This window comes from Astatotilapia calliptera, chromosome 9 (genome assembly GCF_900246225.1).
Source record: "Astatotilapia calliptera chromosome 9, fAstCal1.2, whole genome shotgun sequence".
Lineage (NCBI taxonomy): Eukaryota > Metazoa > Chordata > Actinopteri > Cichliformes > Cichlidae > Astatotilapia > Astatotilapia calliptera.
Window position 1 is genome coordinate 7,105,897 of NC_039310.1, and position 23,885 is coordinate 7,129,781.

General features: G+C 41.9%; 1 protein-coding gene across 1 annotated transcript; it reads right to left on the reverse strand.

Annotated features, from left to right (window-relative positions):
* Positions 1 to 841: 841 nt before the first annotated feature.
* LOC113029736 (MAGUK p55 subfamily member 7-like) lies at positions 842 to 11,734 on the reverse strand. Its single transcript, XM_026180726.1, has 11 exons — positions 11,576 to 11,734; positions 11,248 to 11,366; positions 7,245 to 7,322; positions 6,028 to 6,108; positions 3,928 to 4,059; positions 3,690 to 3,771; positions 2,926 to 3,011; positions 2,355 to 2,429; positions 1,870 to 2,066; positions 1,276 to 1,340; positions 842 to 1,210 (listed from the first exon to the last, which is right to left on the reverse strand). Exons 2-11 carry the CDS (start codon positions 11,281 to 11,283, stop codon positions 1,116 to 1,118), a joined length of 927 nt encoding a protein of 308 aa, XP_026036511.1. The 5' UTR covers positions 11,284 to 11,366; positions 11,576 to 11,734; the 3' UTR covers positions 842 to 1,115.
* Between the last annotated feature and the right edge of the window lie 12,151 nt (positions 11,735 to 23,885).

Sequence of the window (23,885 nt, forward strand, 5' to 3'; positions counted from 1 at the left end):
CATGTCCAGAATTAATGTCTAACCAAAACAACAGTCAAGACCTATCTGTGCAAGGTTGTTTGTAGGCTAGACGCATCAGGCACGAGAGCGGCAGCTGTTCTGAAGTGTGTGTACCTTTATCTGACATCTTGTTTCAAATGTCAGTGGCCAGGTCAGTTTTCCCACTGATGTTGCCCTCTTCCTGCTCTAATGTGGCATCTTAAGTTGGGACAGCGACCTCAAAATGTGGTTTTAAGAAGGATGAGAATTACTGTACTGTGAATAAGAGTTTAGCCAGATTTAATTATCTAATTTATTTGAAACTAAACCTTAAAGAAAGAATGTGATGAAAACTGCCATAAAGATGTATGATTAGTCCACCTTTATCAAGTCCATGGGTGAGCTGCCAGGAATGTTTACATTGGAAAAATCTGGGTAATAATGTAATAATACTGTAATACTGTTTGTCTTCATTCTCTTTTCCGGCAGTGATGATAAGGAGTTGAACTCTGCAGTTGGAGTCAATCATGGACAATTGCTGAATAACAGGCTGCCATCAAAACCATCCTTGTTATTACCCTCATCATCATCACCCCAAGAGTATAAGTGATTATCCAAATTAGAAGCCAGGCAGCCAAGTGACAATACCAGTTCACATGAACTTGTCTTTTATCTTTGCTATCTGCATTATGCACAGCTTTTAGAAAATCAATCATCTCTTTAGCTAGAGTAACAGCCAGAGGGCAAACCCTCTCCTAATTCATATTAAAGCTCCTGCGTGACTACAACAACAATCATATGACCCCCTATGAGCAAGCACTTTGGTAACATTGGGAAGGAAAAACTCCCTTTTAACAGGAAGAAACCTCTGGCAGAACCAGGTTTAGGGACGGGCGGCCATCTGCCGTGACCGGTTGGGGGGAGCAAAGGAAGGCAGGATAAAAGACATGCTGTGGACTTAGTGAACAACACACAAAGAGGCTGTAGAAGACACATGGAACAGACTCTGGATAGAAATTTAGAGGGAGAAACATTGAGCAGACAGGAAGGAAAATGAAAACAAAGATAAATCTAAATTGCTTCTCCAGGCGACCAGCATGAACTACACAACTACACGAAAGACTCCAGTGGTGGAATCAGCAGAAGGATGAGTCTGTTTCAGAAATGAACTCCACAAACTGTCCTGACCAGCATTCCTCACTTTTGCCATTCTTCTCTTCCTCCCATCCACCTGTTAAAGACAACTGTCTTGTTGTGGTTTATTAGTCGCTAACACAGCAAATAATATATGCTTACATGATCGTCTAGTAGACCTCCTTAGGGACGAAAGAGTCGTAACAGGTTGCTGAAATGCAAGTCTCCTGAAAGCAAAAAGATGGATAAAGAAAGAGAAGAAAAAGGAAAGAACAGAAAAAAGAAAACCATCAGTTTTCATGGTCACTCTGGGAATAATAAACACTCTGCTATGCTACAGAAACCCTGCTCTACAATATCCTTCATTTCTATTCTGTCAGCTGAGACTGGTGAAACCAAAGATTGAGGAGGTGAAGAACAGAACATCTTTCTATTGAAAAAAGTAGAATAATAAACCTGAATATAAAATGTTCTACTCGATCCCTTTACTCTTCAGCCTTCCTCTTTCTGCCCAAGCCTCCTGAGCTCTGTGTAGGTCTGGTGTGTGTTTTCCATCCACTTGCAGTTCAATGTGGATTGGTACCAGCGCTATCATTTTCTGTCATTACTCACTTTGGACCAGAAAATGTGTGGAAACCCAGACTACTTTGGCAGAGTGAAGCAAGAATACATGGATTAAAGAGGGAGAGAAAGGAGATGGAACATCTATGACAGTGACAGCACTGGAGCCAATAAGGTCAGCCTTGTGTTTCTCACCTCTCCTGGAACTGTTTGGATGGTATTAAGCCAGCACGAGGATTTGTGTCGCCCTCGTGTTTGGCCTGCCACCAGGTTGCATCATCTTGGCTCATGATCTGTAGGATGCAACCCTTCTTGAAGGCCAAACCAGCTTCCTTACATGGGATGGTGTTGTCATCTTTTGGGTCGTAGTCAAAGAGCGCCTTCACAAACATCTGTACATCATCATGAGGGAAAGGCAAGAAAACAAAGAGGAGGATTGAAGACACAACAGGAACAAGTTCACTATGTTGTATATAAAATGTTTTCTTTCTAAAACATTGTCATCATGGTTAAAGGTGATTCACCAAAGCTCAGAGTGATTATTCTCAAAAGATTACAGCAATCGATGGTAAACGCTGCAAGTGATGGCCAAGATGGTCTTTCAATGACTTTCCACTATCAAAGGGTCTAAATCACTTAACAAGTGGATAAACCAAATAACAGAGAAAGACAGGACCTACCTGTGGCTCCTTGATAGATGCCTCGTCCTTTGCACCAGGGACAACTTTAAAGGTAATGGCTCCTTGTGACTGTGCCTAAATAATGTAGGAACAGAAGTTGGAGTAATTGTAAAGGATAGTTTTCCTATCCTTTTAAGTATTTTATAAGAGACCTAATCTAGTTACAGTGACATAGCGTCAAGCATTGATTTTTCAACAAAGGAAGGTTTAGTGGGATAGTATAACCATTCTTGACAGAATTAGGGAGTACAGTGCAGGGGTGTAAAGGAGGAGTGTTGAGAGCTCAAAGACTTTTGTGTCTGAGAAGGCCTTAAGAGTTTAAGATCCCAGGCACATGACAGAGCTCATTTAGGCCTGTGACCAAAGCTGCGTGGAGGAACTACACATCATCAGCCTCATCCACAGAGACTCTGCATGTGATCTATCGGCCATCAACACGGCAATGGGAGGCCTGGGTCGTGGATGAGTTGATAAGGGGAGGTTTCTGTCATTATAAACAAAGGCTGGTACCAAGGGAGTGGAGCTGAAAAACCCTCAGTCTCACAAACGTCCATAGAAAGACAAGACTTACCAGAATACGAATGATTTCCTCTGGTTTCTTGTCGTCCACAGGGATTCCATTGACCTCCTTCAGTTCATCCCCTACATGAATTAAACCTGCCACACATAAACAGACGTTACTAATTTGCAGTCATTCTGGCATTCTATTATTTTAACGCCCTGATGTAAGCGAGGTACTAAATTCTGTGCAATCCCAATATATTCCACACTACAGACTTGTATGGCTCTTTTCCACTAGTATCTACTTTGCTCATCTTGACTTGACTCTGTTTTTTAGGGTTTTCTATTAGATGGCAGCACCTGATACCTACTAGAGCAGTCGTTTTGAGCAACCTGAGTTGATCTGAAACTGTGACGTCAACAGACTCCATGCCACCATGTGATGCCAGTCAATTATGTCACTTGATGAGTCATGAAAGTGATTCCTTCACAAACATCAAAACTGCCCTTTTTGAAACACGGCATCCAGGGAAATGGGTGCAGAAAAACCAACAGTGTGATCGGACAGGTATACCAACGCCTCCATGTCCACTGTTGTGTGCTGGGTTTGTGTTGCATACAAATGACATCATGGGACTTTTAAATGAGTTGCTATAACGACCCCATGTAAACTGAGGTGCTACACAGTGACAGAAAATGACAGAAAACTGAGTAGAATCGAGTACACACACACACACACACACACACACACACACACACACACACACACACACACACACACACACACACACACACAGGCAAACTTATAAAAGAGAGAAAAAGGCTGGAACCAACCACTTCTGTCAGCTGGCCCTCCCTTCATGATCCGGGCCACAATGATGGCACCTGTGCTCTCATCACATCTTATTGTTGCTCCCTATAAAAGAAGAATAGTCATTATAACAGCATTTCTACCTTTATGACATTATGATGTGCAAGTCAAACAGCAATGACCTAAAATCACTGTAAAGATGAAAATTAAGGCGTAGAGACAGATAGATACTGCACACAGGATGATTGTTAAGTTACTTACCAGTGGCTCCTTGTTCTTGACCAATCTTATAATTTTCACAGAATCTTCATCGTCATCGATGTCTTCAGGCAGCGGAGGTAGTTCGGGGTCATACTTCTTTTGGGCAACTGCGTCGTGGACGGACAGGAGGCTCTAGAAAAAGGAGAAAATAGGATTTATGGGAGGAAACACAAAACAGGCAAGGGTTATCTGTCAAGCCACGAAGGCCTCAACTTTACCCCAGTCCACTTAGCTAAATAAAGTATGGCCATGCATGCTATTAAGAGTCCGATCTATCACTTCCTTTTTTAAGCAGGACAGAGACACTGCAGACTGCAGGGAGGATGGTTATGAATTGGGTTGTCTCCCTCATGTGCTGGGTGATGGATTTGAAAGCATTCAAGGCCAGAGCTTGTAGATGAACAAGCATTAATTGCCATTAGGCCCGTGCTCTCCCTCCATACATCTCTCTGATTAAAGGCAACCCAGGCTCGCCCTGCACCATTGCTCAGCAAGAGCTGCAAATGTGACCACCACAAAATCCACACTTTGCAGGGTAAGGTGGTGAAGACTCAAAAGCAAAGTTCTCAGCTCAGATATTTCACACTTTCACGAGCAGGCATAAAAAGAGACGGGACGCAGACGGGAATGATGCCATTCAGGAGACATTCATTTTTCAAAGTATTTAACAACCGCGTGTCCGGACCAAGATGCAGCTAGATGCGTGCTGCTTTTTCTGTGGTTTAGAGGGGGGGAAAAAATTGAGAAAAACATCTTCCAACCAAAGTGCCAGACAAAAGTAGAGGGGTGGAGAGCAAGAGAAACAGGGAAGAAAGAGAAGGATATGGTGAGAAGAGAAGCAGTGTGTTTTATGACATGGGAGCATGCTGCAGTACAGCATTCAAGATGTTGCTAACTGGGAGCAGATGAGAGGAGGAGACACAACTGGAGCTATGTGAGTAGTCTTTGGAAGGCAAAGAGTCTGTATTACCTTATTATAACTAAAAATAATAACTTCTTTCGATCAAGAGAATCCCAAATGAATAACACATGTAAAGAAAATCTCACAGCCAGGAAATCTTTAAAAATGGTTGGTTTTGATCCTACTTCAGAGATAAAATGCCACTCCTCTCCAGCTTGTCTTCTTTGGCTTGTGCTGCTACACCGTCTGCCAAAATTCACCAGCCAGCAATGGAGGAAGCAGTAGCAGAAAGAACATTTTCCATTGTTTGGTGGGGAATTGCTTGGCTGACCCCATTCTGCACTGGAGCTGAGAGACCACTGCACAACTACAGCAGCAATTATATGTGTTAGGTGCAGGGGAAAAACATAGTAATGAGCCAAATGAGTACCAGTTTGCTGGAGGTGTGTGTGGAGTTGCTGATTCTATGTCTAAAATATGTGCTGCCTGGTGAAATATGTGTGTCTGTACCTATAGCACCTGTAAAAAACACATGCTCCACACTTGTCTTTGAACAGATTAATGTAGTTGTTCTTAATGTGTTTGGAGAATTTAGGAAATGAATCATAATTACCAGCTCAGACATTGAAAAATCCATGTTTGGGAACCACCATCTCTTGAATTCCTGCTGTTTGACACTGATAGGTATTAAATATTTGCATGTACTGTAAGTGTGTGTGTGTGTGTGTGCTATGTTGGGGGAGAACTAGAGAGCTGTTGTTTCTGGCAGAGCCCAAACAAGCATGACGACAGCGCATTAAAAACGGAGCCTGTCCAACTCTGCTTCTATCCTGCCGTCGTGAAGGCAGCTCTGTCTGGCTGAGACACCTGGAGGCCCTGATGGATGGCCCCAGTTATGCATTAGAAAATAAAAATGTGTAAATTTATTTTGTAGCTGTCTGCATCTGGCTAACGAGGTCAGCAACGGCAGCCAAGAAAACGAGACAAGGCCTGGATCTAACAGGCGTGTTATTTTGTGTACAGCACGATGATTGTAACGCTTTAATGTGGCTGCTGTGCAAACAGCAAAGATCCAGAGCCAGAATTGCCAAATGCTTTGCTGTTTTTTGGATGGAATAATACAATCCTCCACAAAGAGAATATGTGGTTTTAGTTTGTTAAAACCTGCTCAGTACAAAATAAGCAAATCCTTTACTCACCTTTACATGTGGGTTTGCCAGCAGTTTAAGAAGCTCTTTGACATCCTGACTGGCTGATTTGCCTTCCAGCTCATCAGACACCTGAAAATAGTCAAGGACACAATGTTCACACAACTGTGCTCAGACCATTAAGCATGCTTCTCTTTTTCAGGTGTGCATGTGAACATTCAATGCTTCGACAAGAAGACAACAGCAGTCTGTATAATGAAAAACCAATGGTAGAGGTTTGTAATTAACAGTTCAACTCTGCAAGGTGTGCTTTGTGTCAGTAATGAATAGAGGACTTGCATTTAGAGAGATAAACATACTAGTTATGCTTTATCTAAAGAAGTTATGTTGGTGTATCTTCTATTTGTATCATATTGTATTAAGACATAAAAATGCAGCTCTTTCAGTTACAGGATTTATCTGCAGCTTCATCTTGTCTTAAATAAGGTAAATCGCAGCTGGAGGCAAGGCCACACTTTGTCATGTGGCCTAGAACTCCCACCTACTGGCACCTGCCCTTTGATAAATCTTCTATTGTACCAGATCATTTTCCAATGAGAATCTCAAGAACTAAAGAAAACAGTCAGTTAAACCTGGAAACAATGGGAGCTCTGAGAGCATCACTGATTTATGGAAGATCCTCCTGGACTTGGTTGGAGTGTGGAAAGGAGCAGCAAGCCATCCCACACAGTAAAAACTGACATGAAAGCCACTTGACACTGATGAACCCTTTCTCTGTGTTTGTATTTTTCGTATCTGACCCTGCAGGAATAAAATGCAGACCAATGCTCTCTGATGGCACCAAGTGATCTGTCCAAGTAACAGCAGAGTTTGTATTAAGATGTTTGGAAGTCAGCCAGAAGAGGAAAACGGTTTTCCAACAGGGAGAAGGATACAAGTCAACCATAACAACCATACAGTTCTAGATCAGTGGCCATCATTTGAACTATTTATTGATGATGTGGTGTGTCTCACTTGCTTACACCAACGGCACTGGCCATGCTGGTTTCACTTGAGCGGTGGCAGTCACTTGCTGGGAGTTCTAGACAGTACGGCCGGGGCCAGACGAGGGTTGAAGTGTCATTTTATGTTAGTCAATAAATTAAACCTCCATTAACCGAAACCCATCTAGACAGACACTGTTCACCAAAGGTTCCTTTAATCGATTCATTTGCCTCCCAGCCAATAAAAAGATCGATCAGTTTAAACATGTTTTTTAAAACACTTACGTCACGTGCCAGAGGTGCAGCTCCTTCCAGGACAGGGGCGGGCTTGCTCTCTTCATAGTGCTGCAGCCGTTCGTGGATCTGAAAGGACAGATTGTATTCATTATTAAGGTAGTTATTGAGATAGTAGTGAGCACATGTGGAAGAAAAAGTGTGCACGCTGGAAGCCATGTGCACATCTCCAAACAGACATGTGAGAAAACATGTACAACCTTCATCAGCACCATCTTGTACATACACAGAGTTCATTAAATCATGTCCTTAAATACCAAAAGCACACACAAAGATCTTTCACTCCCTCGATCCACTAAGTATTTCAGTTAGCTTAGCCACTGTACAAACAATCCAGTTTTCCACCATGCATTCGATATGTCCCAGTGGCCCCGTGATGATTCCAAATCATTTCAACAGTCTGGTGAAATTGGCTAAACATTTCCTTATCAGCCTCAGCGCTGTGACTGCACAGTGTTGAGAGACAGAGCTGCGTCTCTGGAGAGTTGCTAAAATGGAAAGTAAGCCTGACTCGTGCGCTCACTTTCACTCATTTATACACGCAAAACCACTTCATCATATGTGGAGCAGAGATGGAATAATTTATATACACACAAAGCACACGTTCACACCCACGCACACAACGTCAAAGGCACAGTTGCACACTTGTGCCTACGCACACACAGACTCACAAAAAACACTACAGATATCCCATTTGTGATTTAAAAGCAGCTGCGCAGGAATGCATTGACAGCCTACAGGCTGCTGTCAGGTCCCATCAAGGAACAGACAGGGACAGCTTTCCTCCCAGCAGCCACTCCTGCGTCTCTCCTTCCTCAGGCCCAGCATGGTGAAGGGGATCTGGGCCACGGGTCTGACTGATAGCTGGGCCCCGAGCCTGGAGCTTCCAGCTGGATGTCCTAGAAAGCATTCCAGGAGGATGGTGGAACAGAGGAGCCTCTGGCTGAGGAGAGAGTGACAGAGACGCTCTGGACCACTTCTATATCTAAAGGGCCAAATCCACACATGCGGGAGTGCGCACACACACACACGCACACACACACACACACACACACACAGATGGAGCAGTGACAATGTGTGACAGAAAATCACTCAGCAGGACAGAAAAAGACAAGAAAAGCAGTTTGTTTGCTGTCACACTGAACGGCTACAGATGCTTTGTGCAATTAAAACATCTGTTTTAGGAATGTTAGACATAGTTGTTACTCCTCGCAACACAGGTGATTATGTTTTAAAGCTAGATGGTAGCAGTACTGTAAATACGGAGGAAAGCAAGTCAGAATCACTGACAGTTGAATGTTCTGACACACTCACAGGACGGTATTTGACCTCAATGTTTTTGGCCCTGGCAGAAGTTCTGATTAGCAATAACATGAGCAGCATGTGTAGATGAGTTGATTTGAGTCTCTTCAAGCTGTCATCTGGTTTCGATAATCACCAGGGACCAACACCAAAATCCAAAACATGATGTCATTCAAAAACATTACCCAAACACCAAATGTCACCCATCAAAATCACTTTTATAACTTTCCAGTGAAGAAAACGCGACGCAACGACGTGTGAAATGTCTTTACATCGTCTCTCCCCATCAAGATTCCAGTTTAAATCTTGGCCTTAAACAGCTACAGCCATTTCAGCTGGACTTATCCATACAGTCTGCCGAGATAAATCACAGCCTGTTAGGACTCTGTCTTGGCCAGCACAACAGTCATGTTTCAAGGTCAGCTTAGAAGTTCAAATCCTGCATAAAGCCGTTATTACTCAGCAATAAAACACGGTGCATTAGGCGTGTCGTGGAGGTAAACATGTTTTTCCCCTGTGGACATGCTGATGGATGTTAGGACTGCTGTTGATGCTTCGGCAACCTGTCATGCTGTAAACTTTTTTAGACCCCCAATTATCTCAGAATTAATCCTGAGATAAATGGGGGTGAAATCACTCTATAACACTATATAAAACAGTGCTAACTGCATCTTGTGAACATCATCTATAAGCCCTAACATTATGGCTAACTAGTTTTATTTTTCTTTCCACTGAGTTATTGGTTTGAAATAATCTGTCACTAGTTTGCTAACATGAACTAATGTAATGTTTAGGGTCAGGGTTGCACACTTTGGAGACTTTTCAAAATACCCAAAGACATAAAACATAGTATTTAAGCAGGCTTAAGACCTCTGCCCAGAAAACTTCACATCACATCCTTTACAAGCTGAACATCTTTTTCAAAGTGACCCGGAGCAAAACCCTGTGACAGACTGGCGACCTGTCCATGGTGTACCCTGCTTCTCGCCCTAAGACAGCTGGGATAGGCTCCACAGTCCCCCCGCAACTCTGAAAAGCAGCAGAGAATGGATGGAGGGATGGATGAAACTGGAGTAATGGCTGTGGGATTTTCCTTGATTACCAATACAGACAATACAAAATGATAGAATAGGGACTGGTTGACCTGTAGCTTTCTTCTTGTTTTAATTGTCCCTCCAGTGTGCTTGACATGGTTCAAAAAGTTTTTCAGTAGTCAACAGCATACTGTGACCTGTCTGCTGCAATATGGAGTTTCCTTCTTCCTTCCCCTGTCCCTATCATAACCTTGCATTTGGCTTCATCTATCATCATCTAGCCACTTTTGGCTCATTTCAGAGGTACTTGTTTGTGAACAACGTGCTTGATCCGGTAAATCTGGGCTGCAGTCGACCATTGAACTTTAATGAAAATATTTGGAAGGCAGCCTAAATCCAAAGTAAGACAGTGCAAGGAAGGGGATATATTTTGGATTCAAGTGAGGCTTTTAAAATATAAATAAGCACCTGGCTCGTGTCATGAGAATATTTTCTAGCAACAAACAGATGTAAATAAAAGCTGAAAGATGATATCGGACAATAATTCTTTCATCTCTGTAACATAATCGGATTAGGATGGATGTGAGACGTCCTGACCATCTGGTGAGTACAGGTGAGAGAGACAGAAAGAGCATATGTCTGGTTTAAGTCTTCATGTTACTCTGAATTCTCTACTTCTTTCTTGTTTCTCTCTCCATCTGTGACACCTCCTCCTCTGGACCGTCTCTCTCCTTCCAGACAGAGTGACCAACAACTGGTTGTAATTACCCAGGTGAGGCAATTACAACCAGTGAGCGACCTGGGTTGGGAAGCCTGTCAGATTAACTTGATGTGTGTGTTTTCTCTCTGCTGTTTAGCCATTTTTTCGTATCCCCTCTACAACCTTACACAAATCCCAAATAAAGGTGGACTGTGGAGATTTGGTGGCCGAGCTTTAGGAAGAGGATAATTAAGGTTTTATTAATGGTGTGTCCATGATGTTAGCCTGAATGCTGCATCTGGTTTCTGAGTAAGACGAGATGGTTGTTTAGTACTTGTGTGCGTTTTAAAGTCTGCCCGTCTGTCCATTTGGCTCACTAGGATGGCTCAGTTAATCAGTCAGACACAGCAGTCGAGCAGCTATTACATTTATTTACTGAATAATAAAGAATGGAAAGCCGATTTGCAGGAAACTACCCCATGTTTAGGGGGGAAAATTGTTCTCTATTTAACAACAAAAATCAGAGAAAGATTTCAGACAAACCTTCTCCCCAATCTCTGCGGCTATCTAGTTTAACAGGCAGTAACCAAACCACAGGCCCCTTCCTGCTGGTAGAGGAAGGAATTAGAAGATCTGGGCAGGTAGATGGTGCAATAGGACTGTAATTCATGAATAATAATTGCTTTGGAGGCCGGGGGCTCCTCTTTTCAAGACTTTTTATGTGACTAATTTAGTTGTCTGCCTTCTTGACAATAAACTTTGTACACAATCTACATGTGCAATTAAAGCTAGGCTTGGTTAAACTGAGGTATTCATATGTATAGCACTTAAATGAAATTACTTAAGTGTTTTAAGTGTATTTAAGAGTTATCAGTGCGTGCATATATGAGTTAAACAACACGTGATTTTCTGAAAAATATGTAGGCGAAATTCCTATAACTCTATTTGTTTGTTGTACCTTAACAAGTGAGTGGAGACTTCTCTCTCCAAACATATCCTGAAGGAAGGTGTTGTCCTCAGAGCAGTTGACATGAGGCTGCAGCTGGGATGGCAGGGCCGCCAGCAGCTCATACAGACCTGCAGAAGGAAAGAGGAAGCAGGAGGGGTCAGTGTGGTAGTGGGAGGTGTGAGTTGTTGCATGCACAGCAAAAGACACAAGTGCTGTATGTGTGCATGAATACATATACACCCAACACACCCAGAGTCAGGCAGAAAGCAGATGCACACGTAAAAACAAAACACACAAAGTCCTGTACTAGTGCCTTTAGGAAGGAGTACATACTTACACAGACTACAGCTCTAATTATAATCTGTGGATGCTCTTCCTTTTCCTTCCATGCTGATTCTATTACGCATTAAAAAAAACAGAAACAAAAATGTATGGTTCAAACTTCTACGAGCGACACAACAGACGATGATATCCCTCCCTTTCTTGCCACTGGAAAGAAGAGGAAACGTAAAGGCAATAAACTATTTCCCTTCCCCCGCCTTTACTTCTTGCTTTTGTTCCAGCCCTTCCTGTTGTTTGAGGGACGCTTCTGTCCATGATTAGAAACAACTGAAAAAAAACAGGGAATAAATCTGAATCCTCTCAGAACAGCGGATGCTGAAATCCACAAGGCCTTTCAGGGTTTTACTCACCCAGCTTATAAAAAGAATGAAGATTTCAAATTCAATTTAAAGAGAACCAGACTGGGGAGCTGATGGTTTCAAGATTAAGCAGGGGGGAGGTGAAGCACTCAAGACGGAGAGAGCACAAAACCAGTGAGTGAGTGGGGTTACATCCAAACACAACACAGTCTTGGAGCACAGCTGATGGAGAGTGGTAGCAGATACTTGTTTGCTGCTCACTTCTGGTCCTCAGCCTGGCTGTGATCCACCAAACTAGGTGATGCATTAAAGGTCAGGCTCATACTGAATGCAGTCAAGCTGCATCAAAGACCCCTTCACTAATTCTCCAGAAAAGGCCCCCCAGTTTCAAACTCCACAAACACAACCACACGGTGCTTTAAAGCCTTTGAACTAACACTGATCACGTGAAGAAGTTCTAAACATATCCACAGCAGAGCCACTGAAACGTCAAAACAAAGACAAGTAGCTTGGCTACCTCTCTGAGAGTGTCTTTCATCAGAGCACAGGGCAACAGAGAGAAAGGAGAGAGCAAAAAATCACCACAGACAGAAGCAGAGTAAGTCAGAGCTGAAAAGGACTGATTGATGGTTGACGTTGACTGCTGGACGAGCGACTGACTGAACTGGGTTCTGACCAGGTTAGAGTCAGTGTGTACTGGCAGCTCTGGACGTTTTGTGGGAGAGCTTATGTCATGCTCTCCATCTGCTGCTGTTGGGCACCAGGATACATCAGTATGATATCCTGTCCTTTTCTCTAAACCCTGACATGATTCCTGTGCAGTGTTAGCGCCTCATACCTCACCGTTTCTCTGGAGAAAAAAAAAGGGGGGAAGAGAGACCAAGAGAACTTTTACACATAATGATGCAGGCCAGATGCAGGTTCTGGTGTCCTCATCACCAGAAAGTTTGCTTTGTAGCTAACAAAAGCCGACTGAGGGCAGCTGGCCCTCTCAATCATTTACAACTTGGAACTCTCTACAGAACATCTCACATAATATATTCAACTAAAGGATTTAAAGAGACATGGGATGAGGTGATGGGTGTAGAAAGGGCTGCTAAGGGAGCCCACTTCCCACACTATACTGATCTTCTTACAAAATACGAACTGATGAAAACAAACTCGTTTGAATAGAGGAAATGAACGCTGGGTTTTGTCTTTCTCCCAGGTGCTCGGTGAATTATGGACCCCCCTCAATATATGGGGGGATTTACGAGGTTTGCCAGACTGCTGGGGGAATAGTGTTGTGACAACATATTTCAAACACTGCCTTGTGAACATGTCTGAGAGTCATGTTCACTAATCCACTTGAGGCTTGATTTACCTTCCTGTTCTCCAGTTGAGAGAGGAGGAAAGACAGCCTCAAGCAACAGCTTTACTGACAAAGCAGTAGACTTGATAGTAAAAGATGCTTATTTGAAATTTTTTTTGCCAAACTTGCTGAAAAAAACGGTTTTCAGTGAACTTTGATAAAAGAAATTACAGAAGAGGATGTACTGATGGATAACTGCAATCACACTGAGGAGCGTGAATTTTTGTCAGGCATGTGTTTGGTGTTTTGCTGACAGATTTGACATGTTTTGAGTATAAATGTGGGAACAGGGTGACAGCAGAAGTTGCAGACTGATGGATTTGGATGGAAAATCTCAAAACCCCATTATTTGTCACTATGACCTGCCAGTTTAATAAGCTAGAACTGTCAGATGACATACAAGGGCCCAAATAGCAGACAGGTCTGGCCCGGATCTGGTGTCAAGCCGGCACTGCTGGCTGACTTCCGGCATGGTAAGTGATATGTCATCCAGATATGGGCCAGGCCTGGCATAGATGGCACTGTTTATGTGATGGCATGCCACATTTGGCCCGATGTGGTTTGGTGTATGTGGCCCAGGCTCATAGAAAATAGGTCTGGCCTGGATCTGGGATCAAGCTGGCACTTCTGACTGACTGGTGTCATGGCAGGGTGTATGTCAACCAGATGTGGGCCAGGTCTGGCAATGATGGCACTATTTATGTTCCTATTTTCCTATTTTAGTTAGAAGACCCAAATGCCATGTTGCAATACTATACTGCTATGGTAGCCAACGTTTCAAATGCAGGTTTGACAGGTTTATGAGTGTACACTTTATCCAAAACCTAGTGACAGTTTACTCATGTTTACCACTGGGTGGCTGTAGTTCAGGAGGTAGAGCAGGTCATCTACTGATCGGAAGCTTAGTGATTCGATCCCTGGCTCCTCCAGTCTGCATGTCAAGAGTGTGAATGTGTACGAATGTAGTTAGGAAGCACTGAGTTAAGAATCAGTCCATTCACTGTCTGAACACAGTTTCGTCATGTTACTTTTGTTCTATTATGTTCCAGCACATGTTGTTATTACATGGCTTGATTAAGGTACACATTAGGCTGATATCTGGGGCCAGAGGTGAAACTGTTCTGGGCCAGCACAGGGCCAGCAGTGTGTCTGCAACTGGCCCTGTGCTGGCCCATGTGTGGGCCACCTCTGGTAACCTGATCTGGGCCACCAAAGGGCCGTCATTCTTTGTGGTATGTGTGCCACGTGTAAGCACAATGTGTGGGCCAGATCCGGGCCTTACAAATTTTGCTATGTGGGGATGTGTGCTGCATACAAATTCAGGAAAATACACATCAAAACACAAACATTTTGATGAAATGTATCTACAAATTGAAGTTTACAGACATACTTACAGTTTTTAGAGGTTAACATTTTTCAAGTTATTAAATTTATATGAATTATTATATAAACAATGGCGTGGCTTTTTGGCAACAAATCATAGGTATGGAAAATGTCATTTTTTCCCACTCATCAAGTCAGGAACTCCCTTTAAAAAACACACATTAGTAATTTAATGTGTGTGACACCATCCCTACCATATTGTCTGTTTTCTTCTCATGATTCTTTTAAAGTCAGGTGTCACAGTGTAAGTACCATATTCTTTATTTCCTCCTGAAGTTTAGCTTAGATTCATTTCTCTTACCTCTGAATAAATCTATGGAAGTGCTTGTTTGTATAAGCCTTTGTGTTGTTGAATGTAACTTCCTTTACTCTATGTCCTCTTTGTCTATGTGTTATTGTCTGAGTTTATTCTCTCCTTTTTTTTCAGTTCCTACCTCTTTCATTTTAAATGTTGGTTCCTCTTTGGGCTTTCACTTTTAAAGATAGATTTGGCAGAAAAATGAGTTTCATTCTAATTAAGGATGGGAATCAATAACAAGTTCTTGTAGAGAAACAGTTCCCAGTAGTCCAAGTCCTTGGAACCGTTAATGTGTTTGCCTATCGATTCCACTTATCCACTTGCACTTGCTCTACAATCAGCGGGTGTTAAAGTGCAAATGATATCCAGGACAGAAACAACTGTACTATGCTCTTAACACAACTTTGGCTCTTTGCAAGTATCTGCATAGACAACATGCTAATGCTAAGCTAGCCAAGAACCTAAAGTGATGTTAAAGCTGAGTGAATGGCAACCCCAGACCCTGAACTTCAACAGATTACAAACAGACGAGCACAAACCTTTGAGCATACAGTCTGTAATTAATTTGAACAAATGTAATGTCTTTGAGATCCTACTTAACAATGGTGACAACAGCTGATATTGATAATGGAATCAGAATCAATAAATTCTGATCAATTCCCATCCATACTTCCAAGGATGGCTGGGCTGTCCCTTAGAGACAGGATGAGGAGCTCGGAGTAGAGCAGCTGCTGCTCCGCATTTAAAGGAGTCAGATAAATAAGGGATCTGACTAGGATGCCATCTGGATGCCTGCTAGATGAAGTACAGTGGGGTAAAAAAGTACTTAGTCAGCCACCGATTGTGCAAGTTCCCCCACCTAAAATGATGACAGAGGTCAGTAATTTGCACCAGAGGTACACTTCAACTGTGAGAGACAGAATGTGAAAAAAAAATCCATGAATCCACATGGTAGGATTTGTAAAGAATTTATTCGTAAATCAGGGTGGAAAATAAGTATTTGGTCAATAACAAAAATACAACTCAATACTTTTGTTGAAATTTCCCAATTCTTTGAATCTTTGGGCTGAAGGAAGGACAATACTCGGTGTATTTATGCTCAATCAACAATCATTTATTTCCATACAATTCAACACTTAAGAGCATAAGGACCATCATGATGGGGAGACCTGCCTGAAGAGGGTCACAGCAGTCTCAAAATGGTGACGGGTTATTCAGCTTCTTATAGTCTCTGGTGGCCCCCACCTAGTCGTAAAAGCCTAAACATTACATTCTTTCTCTCTTACGGCGCCTAAGTTATGACCTCGGCTCCCTGTCTTTCTGCTCTTCTGAAAGGTGGGGGTATGGAATGTGGTCTATCTCCCCTGTCTTAGACACCAAGTCTCCTGCTTACAACTAGAGCTGGGCGATATGAGATTTTTTCATATCACGATATGTTTTTTTCATTTCAGGCGATAACGATATCTATCACGATATGAGCCAAATAACTATATTTGTAAGATTTAAATGTGCCGTTGCTCACAAGTAAAATGTGAAATAATCAGAAGCTTGTTTTTATTTAAATATTTATTTCCCATAATAAGTTCAACAGGGTAGATGTACTTAAGGAACATGAGACTTTTTCAGATAAATAAAGGCAAATATTGCAAACTACACAAAAGGCAGCCGCTAAAGCGTTTAAGTTTCAAAATAGAACAAACGAAACAGACTAAACTGTCAATTCCACTTAGAAACAAAATATTAATTCTAAAAATAAATCTTAGTTTGTTTTACAGAAGAACAGAAAAAACTGACTAACTTTTGTCAATATCAAATAAACTGAGAACTAAAAGGAAATTCTCAATCTCTCCTTGTTGTATAGCTTAGCTTTTCAAACAGTTTTAACAGTTACTTTAGTCTGACAAAAGCCGAATGACGAATTAGCGCTTCCAGTCAGAGACTGAGGCTACGTCCACACGTACACGGGTATTTTTGAAAACGGAGATTTTCCGTTTTCGTTTTAGAAAATAATCCCGTCCGCACATAAAGGCAGAAATGAAGGAAAACGCTGCTATGAACATGCCAAAGCAGCAGGTGGCGCTAGATTCCTAACCGTGCAGAAATGTTGGCCAATCAGAAGTCTAGAAGCCTCGGTGGGAAAAAGTAAACAAAGCTGGGGCATAGAAGCAGAACCGAGTCGTATGTGTGGACGGACAGTAACTGTGTGTATATGTAAGCATTTAAACACTGCAGAGAGTAGAATTAACAGTAACAGTATTGTAGAAATTCATTTCACCGAAACAATAACGTGGCGCGCAGTGTGACGCATGCACCAGTTTATTGTATTTCCAGACTTGCTTTCGGCACAATTTACAGTGCACGCTACTCTGTTTTTTGTCAGACTTGAAATAGCCGAAATACCTTCACACTACGGAACTTCTATGGCTCTTCCGTTCGACAATCTCTCCGGCATTGGAACCATCGTCTGTTTTCTCTTCGGTCACGCTCGGTTGATTTTTCTAGTCGGCACACTCATTTCCTCCATTATGCGCTGGCTCCATTACCCGCTGGCTGCTTCCCAAACAAACACACGTGCGGCTTGGCACTTGTGCTGTACGTAACAAGTGACGCGACGTGACACTGCGGCTGTGATTGGTTCGGCTCTGCGCTACTTTATTTGGATTGGCTGACCTTTTTTTTTTTTTTTTTTTTTTTTTTTTTAAGAGGACAAGAGCGGCGAGGTCTATCGCGATAGCTTAATTTCTCTATCGAGTAAAAGTTATATCGCGATACATATCGTTATCGTTCTATCGCCCAGCTCTGCTTACAACCTTCTTTTTATGATTCAACAATAGAGCATGTCAAGAAAACAGTGTAACACATTCCCAGCAGATCAAGGATACAGAGTGATGCACATTTATCTAATGAACTAATATGTGAATATGTTCTGTTAACTCAAAAGTATAATGAGAACTAAACTACATACAGATCACACCCTCTATATTAAAGGGTATAATATGATCTACAGCAGTATTCTAATTCAACTACTTTGATTACATATATAAGGTAACATATAGTAACAGAATAATCTAATACTTTGTAACATAACCTTTGTTGGCAATAACAGAGGTCAAACGTTTACTATAGGCCTTTACCAGGTTTGCACACACAGTAGCTGGTATTTTGGCCCATTCCTCCATGCAGATCTTCTCGAGAGCAGTGACGTTTTGGGGCTGTCGCCGAGCAACACGGACTTTCAACTCCCGCCACAGATTTTCTATGGGGTTGAGGTCTGGAGACTGGCTAGGCCACTCCAGGACTTTCAACAGGACTTTCAAATGCTTCTTACGGAGCCACTCCTTTGTTGCCCGGGCGGTGTGTTTTGGATCATTGTCATGTTGGAAGACCCAGCCTCGTTTCATCTTCAAAGTTCTCACTGATGGAAGGAGGTTTTGGCTCAAGATCTCACGATACATGGCCCCATTCATTCTGTCCTTAACACGGATCAGTCGTCCTGTCCCCTTGGCAGAAAAACAGCCCCATAGCATGATGTTTCCACCCCCATGCTTCACAGTAGGTATGGTGTTCTTGGGATGCAACTCAGTATTCTTCTTCCTCCAAACACGACGAGTTGAGTTTATACCAAAAAGTTCTACTTTGGTTTCATCTGACCACATGACATTCTCCCAATCCTCTGCTGTATCATCCATGTGCTCTCTGGCAAACTTCAGACGGGCCTGGACATGCACTGGCTTCAGCAGCGGAACACGTCTGGCACTGCGGGATTTGATTCCCTGCCGTTGTAGTGTGTTACTGATGGTGACCTTTGTTACTTTGGTCCCAGCTCTCTGCAGGTCATTCACCAGGTCCCCCCGTGTGGTTCTGGGATCTTTGCTCACCGTTCTCATGATCATTTTGACCCCACGGGATGAGATCTTGCGTGGAGCCCCAGATCGAGGGAGATTATCAGTGGTCTTGTATGTCTTCCAATTTCTGATGATTGCTCCCACAGTTGATTTTTTCACATCAAGCTGCTTGCCTATTGTAGATTCACTCTTCCCAGTCTGGTGCAGGTCTACAATACTTTTCCTGGTGTCCTTCGAAAGCTCTTTGGTCTTGGCCATGGCGGAGTTTGGAGTCTGACTGTTTGAGGCTGTGGACAGGTGTCTTTTATACAGATGATGAGTTCAAACAGGTGCCATTCATACAGGTAACGAGTGGGGGACAGAAAAGCTTCTTACAGAAGACGTTACAGGTCTGTGAGAGCCAGAGATTTTCCTTGTTTGTGGTGACCAAATACTTATTTTCCACCCTAATTTACGAATAAATTCTTTACAAATCCTACCATGTGGATTCATGGATTTTTTTTTCACATTCTGTCTCTCACAGTTGAAGTGTACCTCTGGTGCAAATTACTGACCTCTGTCATCATTTTAAGTGGGGGAACTTGCACAATCGGTGGCTGACTAAATACTTTTTTGCCCCACTGTATTTTGGGCATGTCCTACCATGGGGTAACCCCAGAGCAGACCAATGACTTGCTGGAGAGATTATATCTGTTGATTGGCTCTGTTGAAGTCTTGGTGTCCCCTAGAAGAGCCTCCTTTCTCTGACTAAAGATAAGGCAGCCAGGGTGAGGGAAGTCTGGGCTTCTCTGCTCAGGCTGCTGCTGCTTAACTACGATACAGGGTGATTGATGGATGGATGGATGTTGTTCATTCTTCGTGTGGTAGGAAGGTGTGATCGCGTAATACCTTGCTATGGGTGCAACAAACCTCAGCATAGCACAAACCTTTCTCCCCATGCCATAACTGCCGTTCACTTTAGTTTATCTCAGTTTCTCATTTCTTCTCTCTCGTGCTTGGCCTCTCACTCGTCACACGATTCTGCAGAGTTTCATCATCATCATTTTTGTGGCTTATTTGTGGTAGCAGAGCAACCTTTAAAACCAGGGCATGGCAAATATAAAACTACATTGCAGAAAGGAAATTCAATAAAATATTATCTATCATATGTCTTCCAGCTGGAAGTACAGATTGTATTGAAACAGATTAAACAACAGTGGTGCACCAGGAGTCATCATATTTTTTAAGATGTTATTTCCTTATTACATTTTGAAGCTGTAGTTTTAAGTCACAGCTGATCTAAAAATGTATTTATCAATTAAATGGTTGCTTTTTTTCTTGAAAACTATGAATTCTTTTTTCCATCATTCTCACAGAACTTTGGCTCCTAAATCAACAGCTTTCTTAGGATACCAGGAGTAATACTACCAGTAATCTGTGCGAACGTCGGTCACTCCCTATGCCAGGCTAACCACAAGCATTTATGACTTCTCCCAACCTGTAACACAACATTCATCCATAATGCTCATTAGGTTTCACCTGCACACACAACTTCACGGCTTTCTACTTTGCCTCTACAAATTTCCAGAACAACAGGACCTTTGGTTACTAGTAAATGGACTGATTCTTATATAGCGCTTTTCTACTCTCCCAGAGCACTCAAAGCACAACATGCCACATTCCCCCCCATTCATTCTTCTATACTTCAGGGATGTTTAGCAAACATTCACACACATTCACGCTGCGACGGATGTATTGGAGAGCAACCGGGGGTTAGAATCTTGCTCAAGGATTTTTGGCATGCAGACTAGGGGGAGCCAGGGATCGAACCACCAACCTTCCAATGAGTAGCTGACCTGATCTATCACCTGAGCTACAGCCACCCTGGTGCTCTTTACTCTGTTAAAAGTCTGGACACAGAAAAACACACGCTCTTTATCCATCAGCGTAAGACTTAATGTCTCTCCTCCTTTTGTCCTCATGCTGTTCGGAGCTTGTCAAGACCTCTGTGTGTGCGTGCACAGTGATGTAGCTGCCCATTAAGCCGGTCTGAGAGGAGGAAAGCGTTCCTGAGGGGAGAGGTGGTGATTTCTGCCAGCTGTCTCTGTGATGACAAGTCTGACATGTTCCTCGTTCTGACATCACACACACGCACTCCTCACAACTGGAAGGCGAGAGCACGGTGTATGTATTTTAACATCGTTTTGCTCTATGTTGTTAAACTGTAAATTCACAGCAGTATGCTTTTCATTGAGCTGGGCACAAAATGGAGCGAAAATAGACTTTGGTTTATTTTCCAACCGCAGTTTTACATGGTCTACTCGAGTCAAGAAAAAGTACCCTGAGGCACACGAATAGTAATTCTTTTCTACACTGAAATTAAATTTGGGCTCCCCTTGAAGTGGTGGGCGCACCAACAGGCTATACTGACATTTAAATAAAGATGTATTCATTTTTCAGCTGAGGTCAGACTTGCATTCATACTCTTCTATTTGTATGCTGTGGAGCCACATAATAGCATGAATCAAATAAGTCCTTTAGCAATTTCTTCTAAATGACACATATTAGTAGTGTTGCTCAGGTGTGATTTTTTTGACAGCTCAGACAGAATCAGCACTCAGCCATGTGTTCCTCATGATTCTCTAGTTTTTCCACATAAAATACTTCTGCTTATATATGTACACACATGAACAAATACATGCTATACAGATATAAATCTGTGTTTAGGTCAACCTGTCCTTACAGAGTGCTTAGATATGTGAAATCATTCTCTCCTTACTTAGTGCACGCCAAGAAAATCAACATGAGTCTACTGTATTTTTTATTTCCTATAGAAAACTCCAGTAAATAACTGGTAGGTTTTGAACTTTGCACCAGATCCTCACACTTCCCGTGTTAATATAAGCTCTTAGTTACAAGGTTATCGTATCAATCAGTATGAACTGTACGAATAATGATAAAAAGTGACAAAAGTCACTTTGTCTACACAAAAATCATTTGACCACAGAAATAGATTTGAGTAAGCCAACCAGCCAAAAATCTACAGGAATACAGGATGATACCCACCCGCCAGGTGTGTCAGCTCACCTGAACAGACCTGGAAATCAAGTTTCTGCCTAAGGTTTGACTGTGCTTCTCCCTCTTTTACTTTAGACGAGATCGGAGGTGCTCAGGGTGGTATGGCTGTAAGTTAAATAGGGGTGGCTGTAGCTCAGGAGGTAGAGCAGGTCATCTACTGCTCAGAAGGTTAGTGGTTTGATCCCTGGCTCCTCCAGTCTATATGCCGAGTATCCTTGGGCAAGTTGCTTTCTGATGCATCAATGAGAGCATGAATATTAGTAAAGAACAAAATCTGAATTGGGTGAATGTGGCATGTTGTATAGAGCGCTTTGACTACTCTGGGGAAGTAGAAAAAGGCTATATAAGAGTCAGACCATTTACTTAACACTACAAATCAATAGTGAACAGACAGGGAAAGTTTTATCCAGTTTGACCCCCCAAAAAACAAAAAGAAAATTATAAAAGACTTTTTGAGAAACTGGCATTTTTCATTCCATTTGTGTTGACATACAGTTTAGTTAAACATGTTTTTTAACCCTTTAAAGCCTGAAACATGAAATCATTTCAGGCAAATTCCTTTTTTCTTTTGAGATTATTGAACCATTTGACAAATTTGTTATAAAATGTATTCTTAATTTTTATAGTATTTGCTACATCTGGAATTTTGCTTAAAATGTATTGTGCAATTTATTTAGATTTTTCAAGGGAAAAAGTCACACTGATTATATACACTAGATGTCGATACACCATATATATCTATATATATATGTATCTATCTATCTATCTATCTATCTATCTATCTATCTATCTATCTATCTATCTATCTATATATATAAAGTTTTGTTGTTGTTTTTTAGCATATATATATATATATATATATATATATATATATATATATATATATATATATATATATAGATATAGTATAATAACACTGTAAACTCCAAATATGTCCAGATAAGATGTTAAGTAAAGTTAAGTAAAGCATGCTACACTGCAGATGTCTTTTAAGAATGTGATGATAAAAAATAATCACTAGATGGCGCAATCAGCCCACTGAAAATATAACACACAAACCCTGTATTGGAGAATGGTAGGTACCTTAGGTTTACATTGCGGCTTCAGTATCTGTATTTTTGTGTTCAGACATCAGTAATCTCATCCACTGCCTTCCACGCAGGGCCCCTTATTCCTAATGATACGAAGGGGCCACAGAGGAGACTGTTTAGCTTTTGATCCTCATATAGTTAAGGTGGCACACAAACATAAAAAATTATATATATATATATATATATATATATATATATATATGTATATATATATATATATATATATATGCTAAAAAACAACAACAAAACTTTAATTTTACAGTGTTTATTTATCGGATAAAGTAAGTTAAATTTCATCGTTATTATTGTCCGGCTGGAAGCAGCAGGGGTGTCAAAATTCAGAGGCCATATCCACCCGAGGCCTTCGCGGTCTAAGTGCGCCGGGTCCTCCGAAAGCCAGGTAGGCTGAAGTGAGCGACTGTGAAATTGGACGGTCAGAATTACGTCACGAGCTCTCTCGGTGGAGATCAACTCTGCCGTCTGCTGCTTGCTATCTAAAATATAACCGGACTTTGGCGCAAATTCTCGACCATCTCACACTTCTGTTTAATCGGTTTTCTGTTTGACGTTTATTCAGTTGTGTGAAATACTCAGGAATCCTCCAGAGGGCTTAATAAAGTTTTATTGACTCTAATCATCTCAGCCAAACCGATTTACTCACGAATAAATAAAACACTGAAAAAAGCCAGACAATAACATTTTTAAGTTATCCAAGTGACTTATCATGTTTAACCTGAGTAGCGAAAACCGCGGGGGTTTGCTGCTCTCGCCGGCTCAGATATTTAAGGTTTACACACCTACATTCTCGCCTGAAAATATGTTAAAAGTTTATTTTGCGACCCAGAAAGAATAATAAGAGTAATATTAACACTAAGTAGCTGCCGCCATTGTTGGAAACTGGAATTGGCTGGACCGTGCTTTGAATTCTGGGATATGTTTTTTCAACTTTGTTGTCCGGGTGGAAAATCGGGAGAAATTCGG

Excerpts from the sequence above, each read along its gene's own strand:
- LOC113029736 (XM_026180726.1), bottom strand. The coding sequence starts at position 11,283 with ATGTTTGGAGAGAGAAGTCTCCACTCACTTGTTAAG. Across the intron at positions 3,772-3,927 it reads TCAAGAACAAGGAGCCACTG|GGAGCAACAATAAGATGTGA; the intron begins GTAAGTAACTTA and ends CTTCTTTTATAG. Across the intron at positions 2,430-2,925 it reads AGGAAATCATTCGTATTCTG|GCACAGTCACAAGGAGCCAT; the intron begins GTAAGTCTTGTC and ends TACATTATTTAG.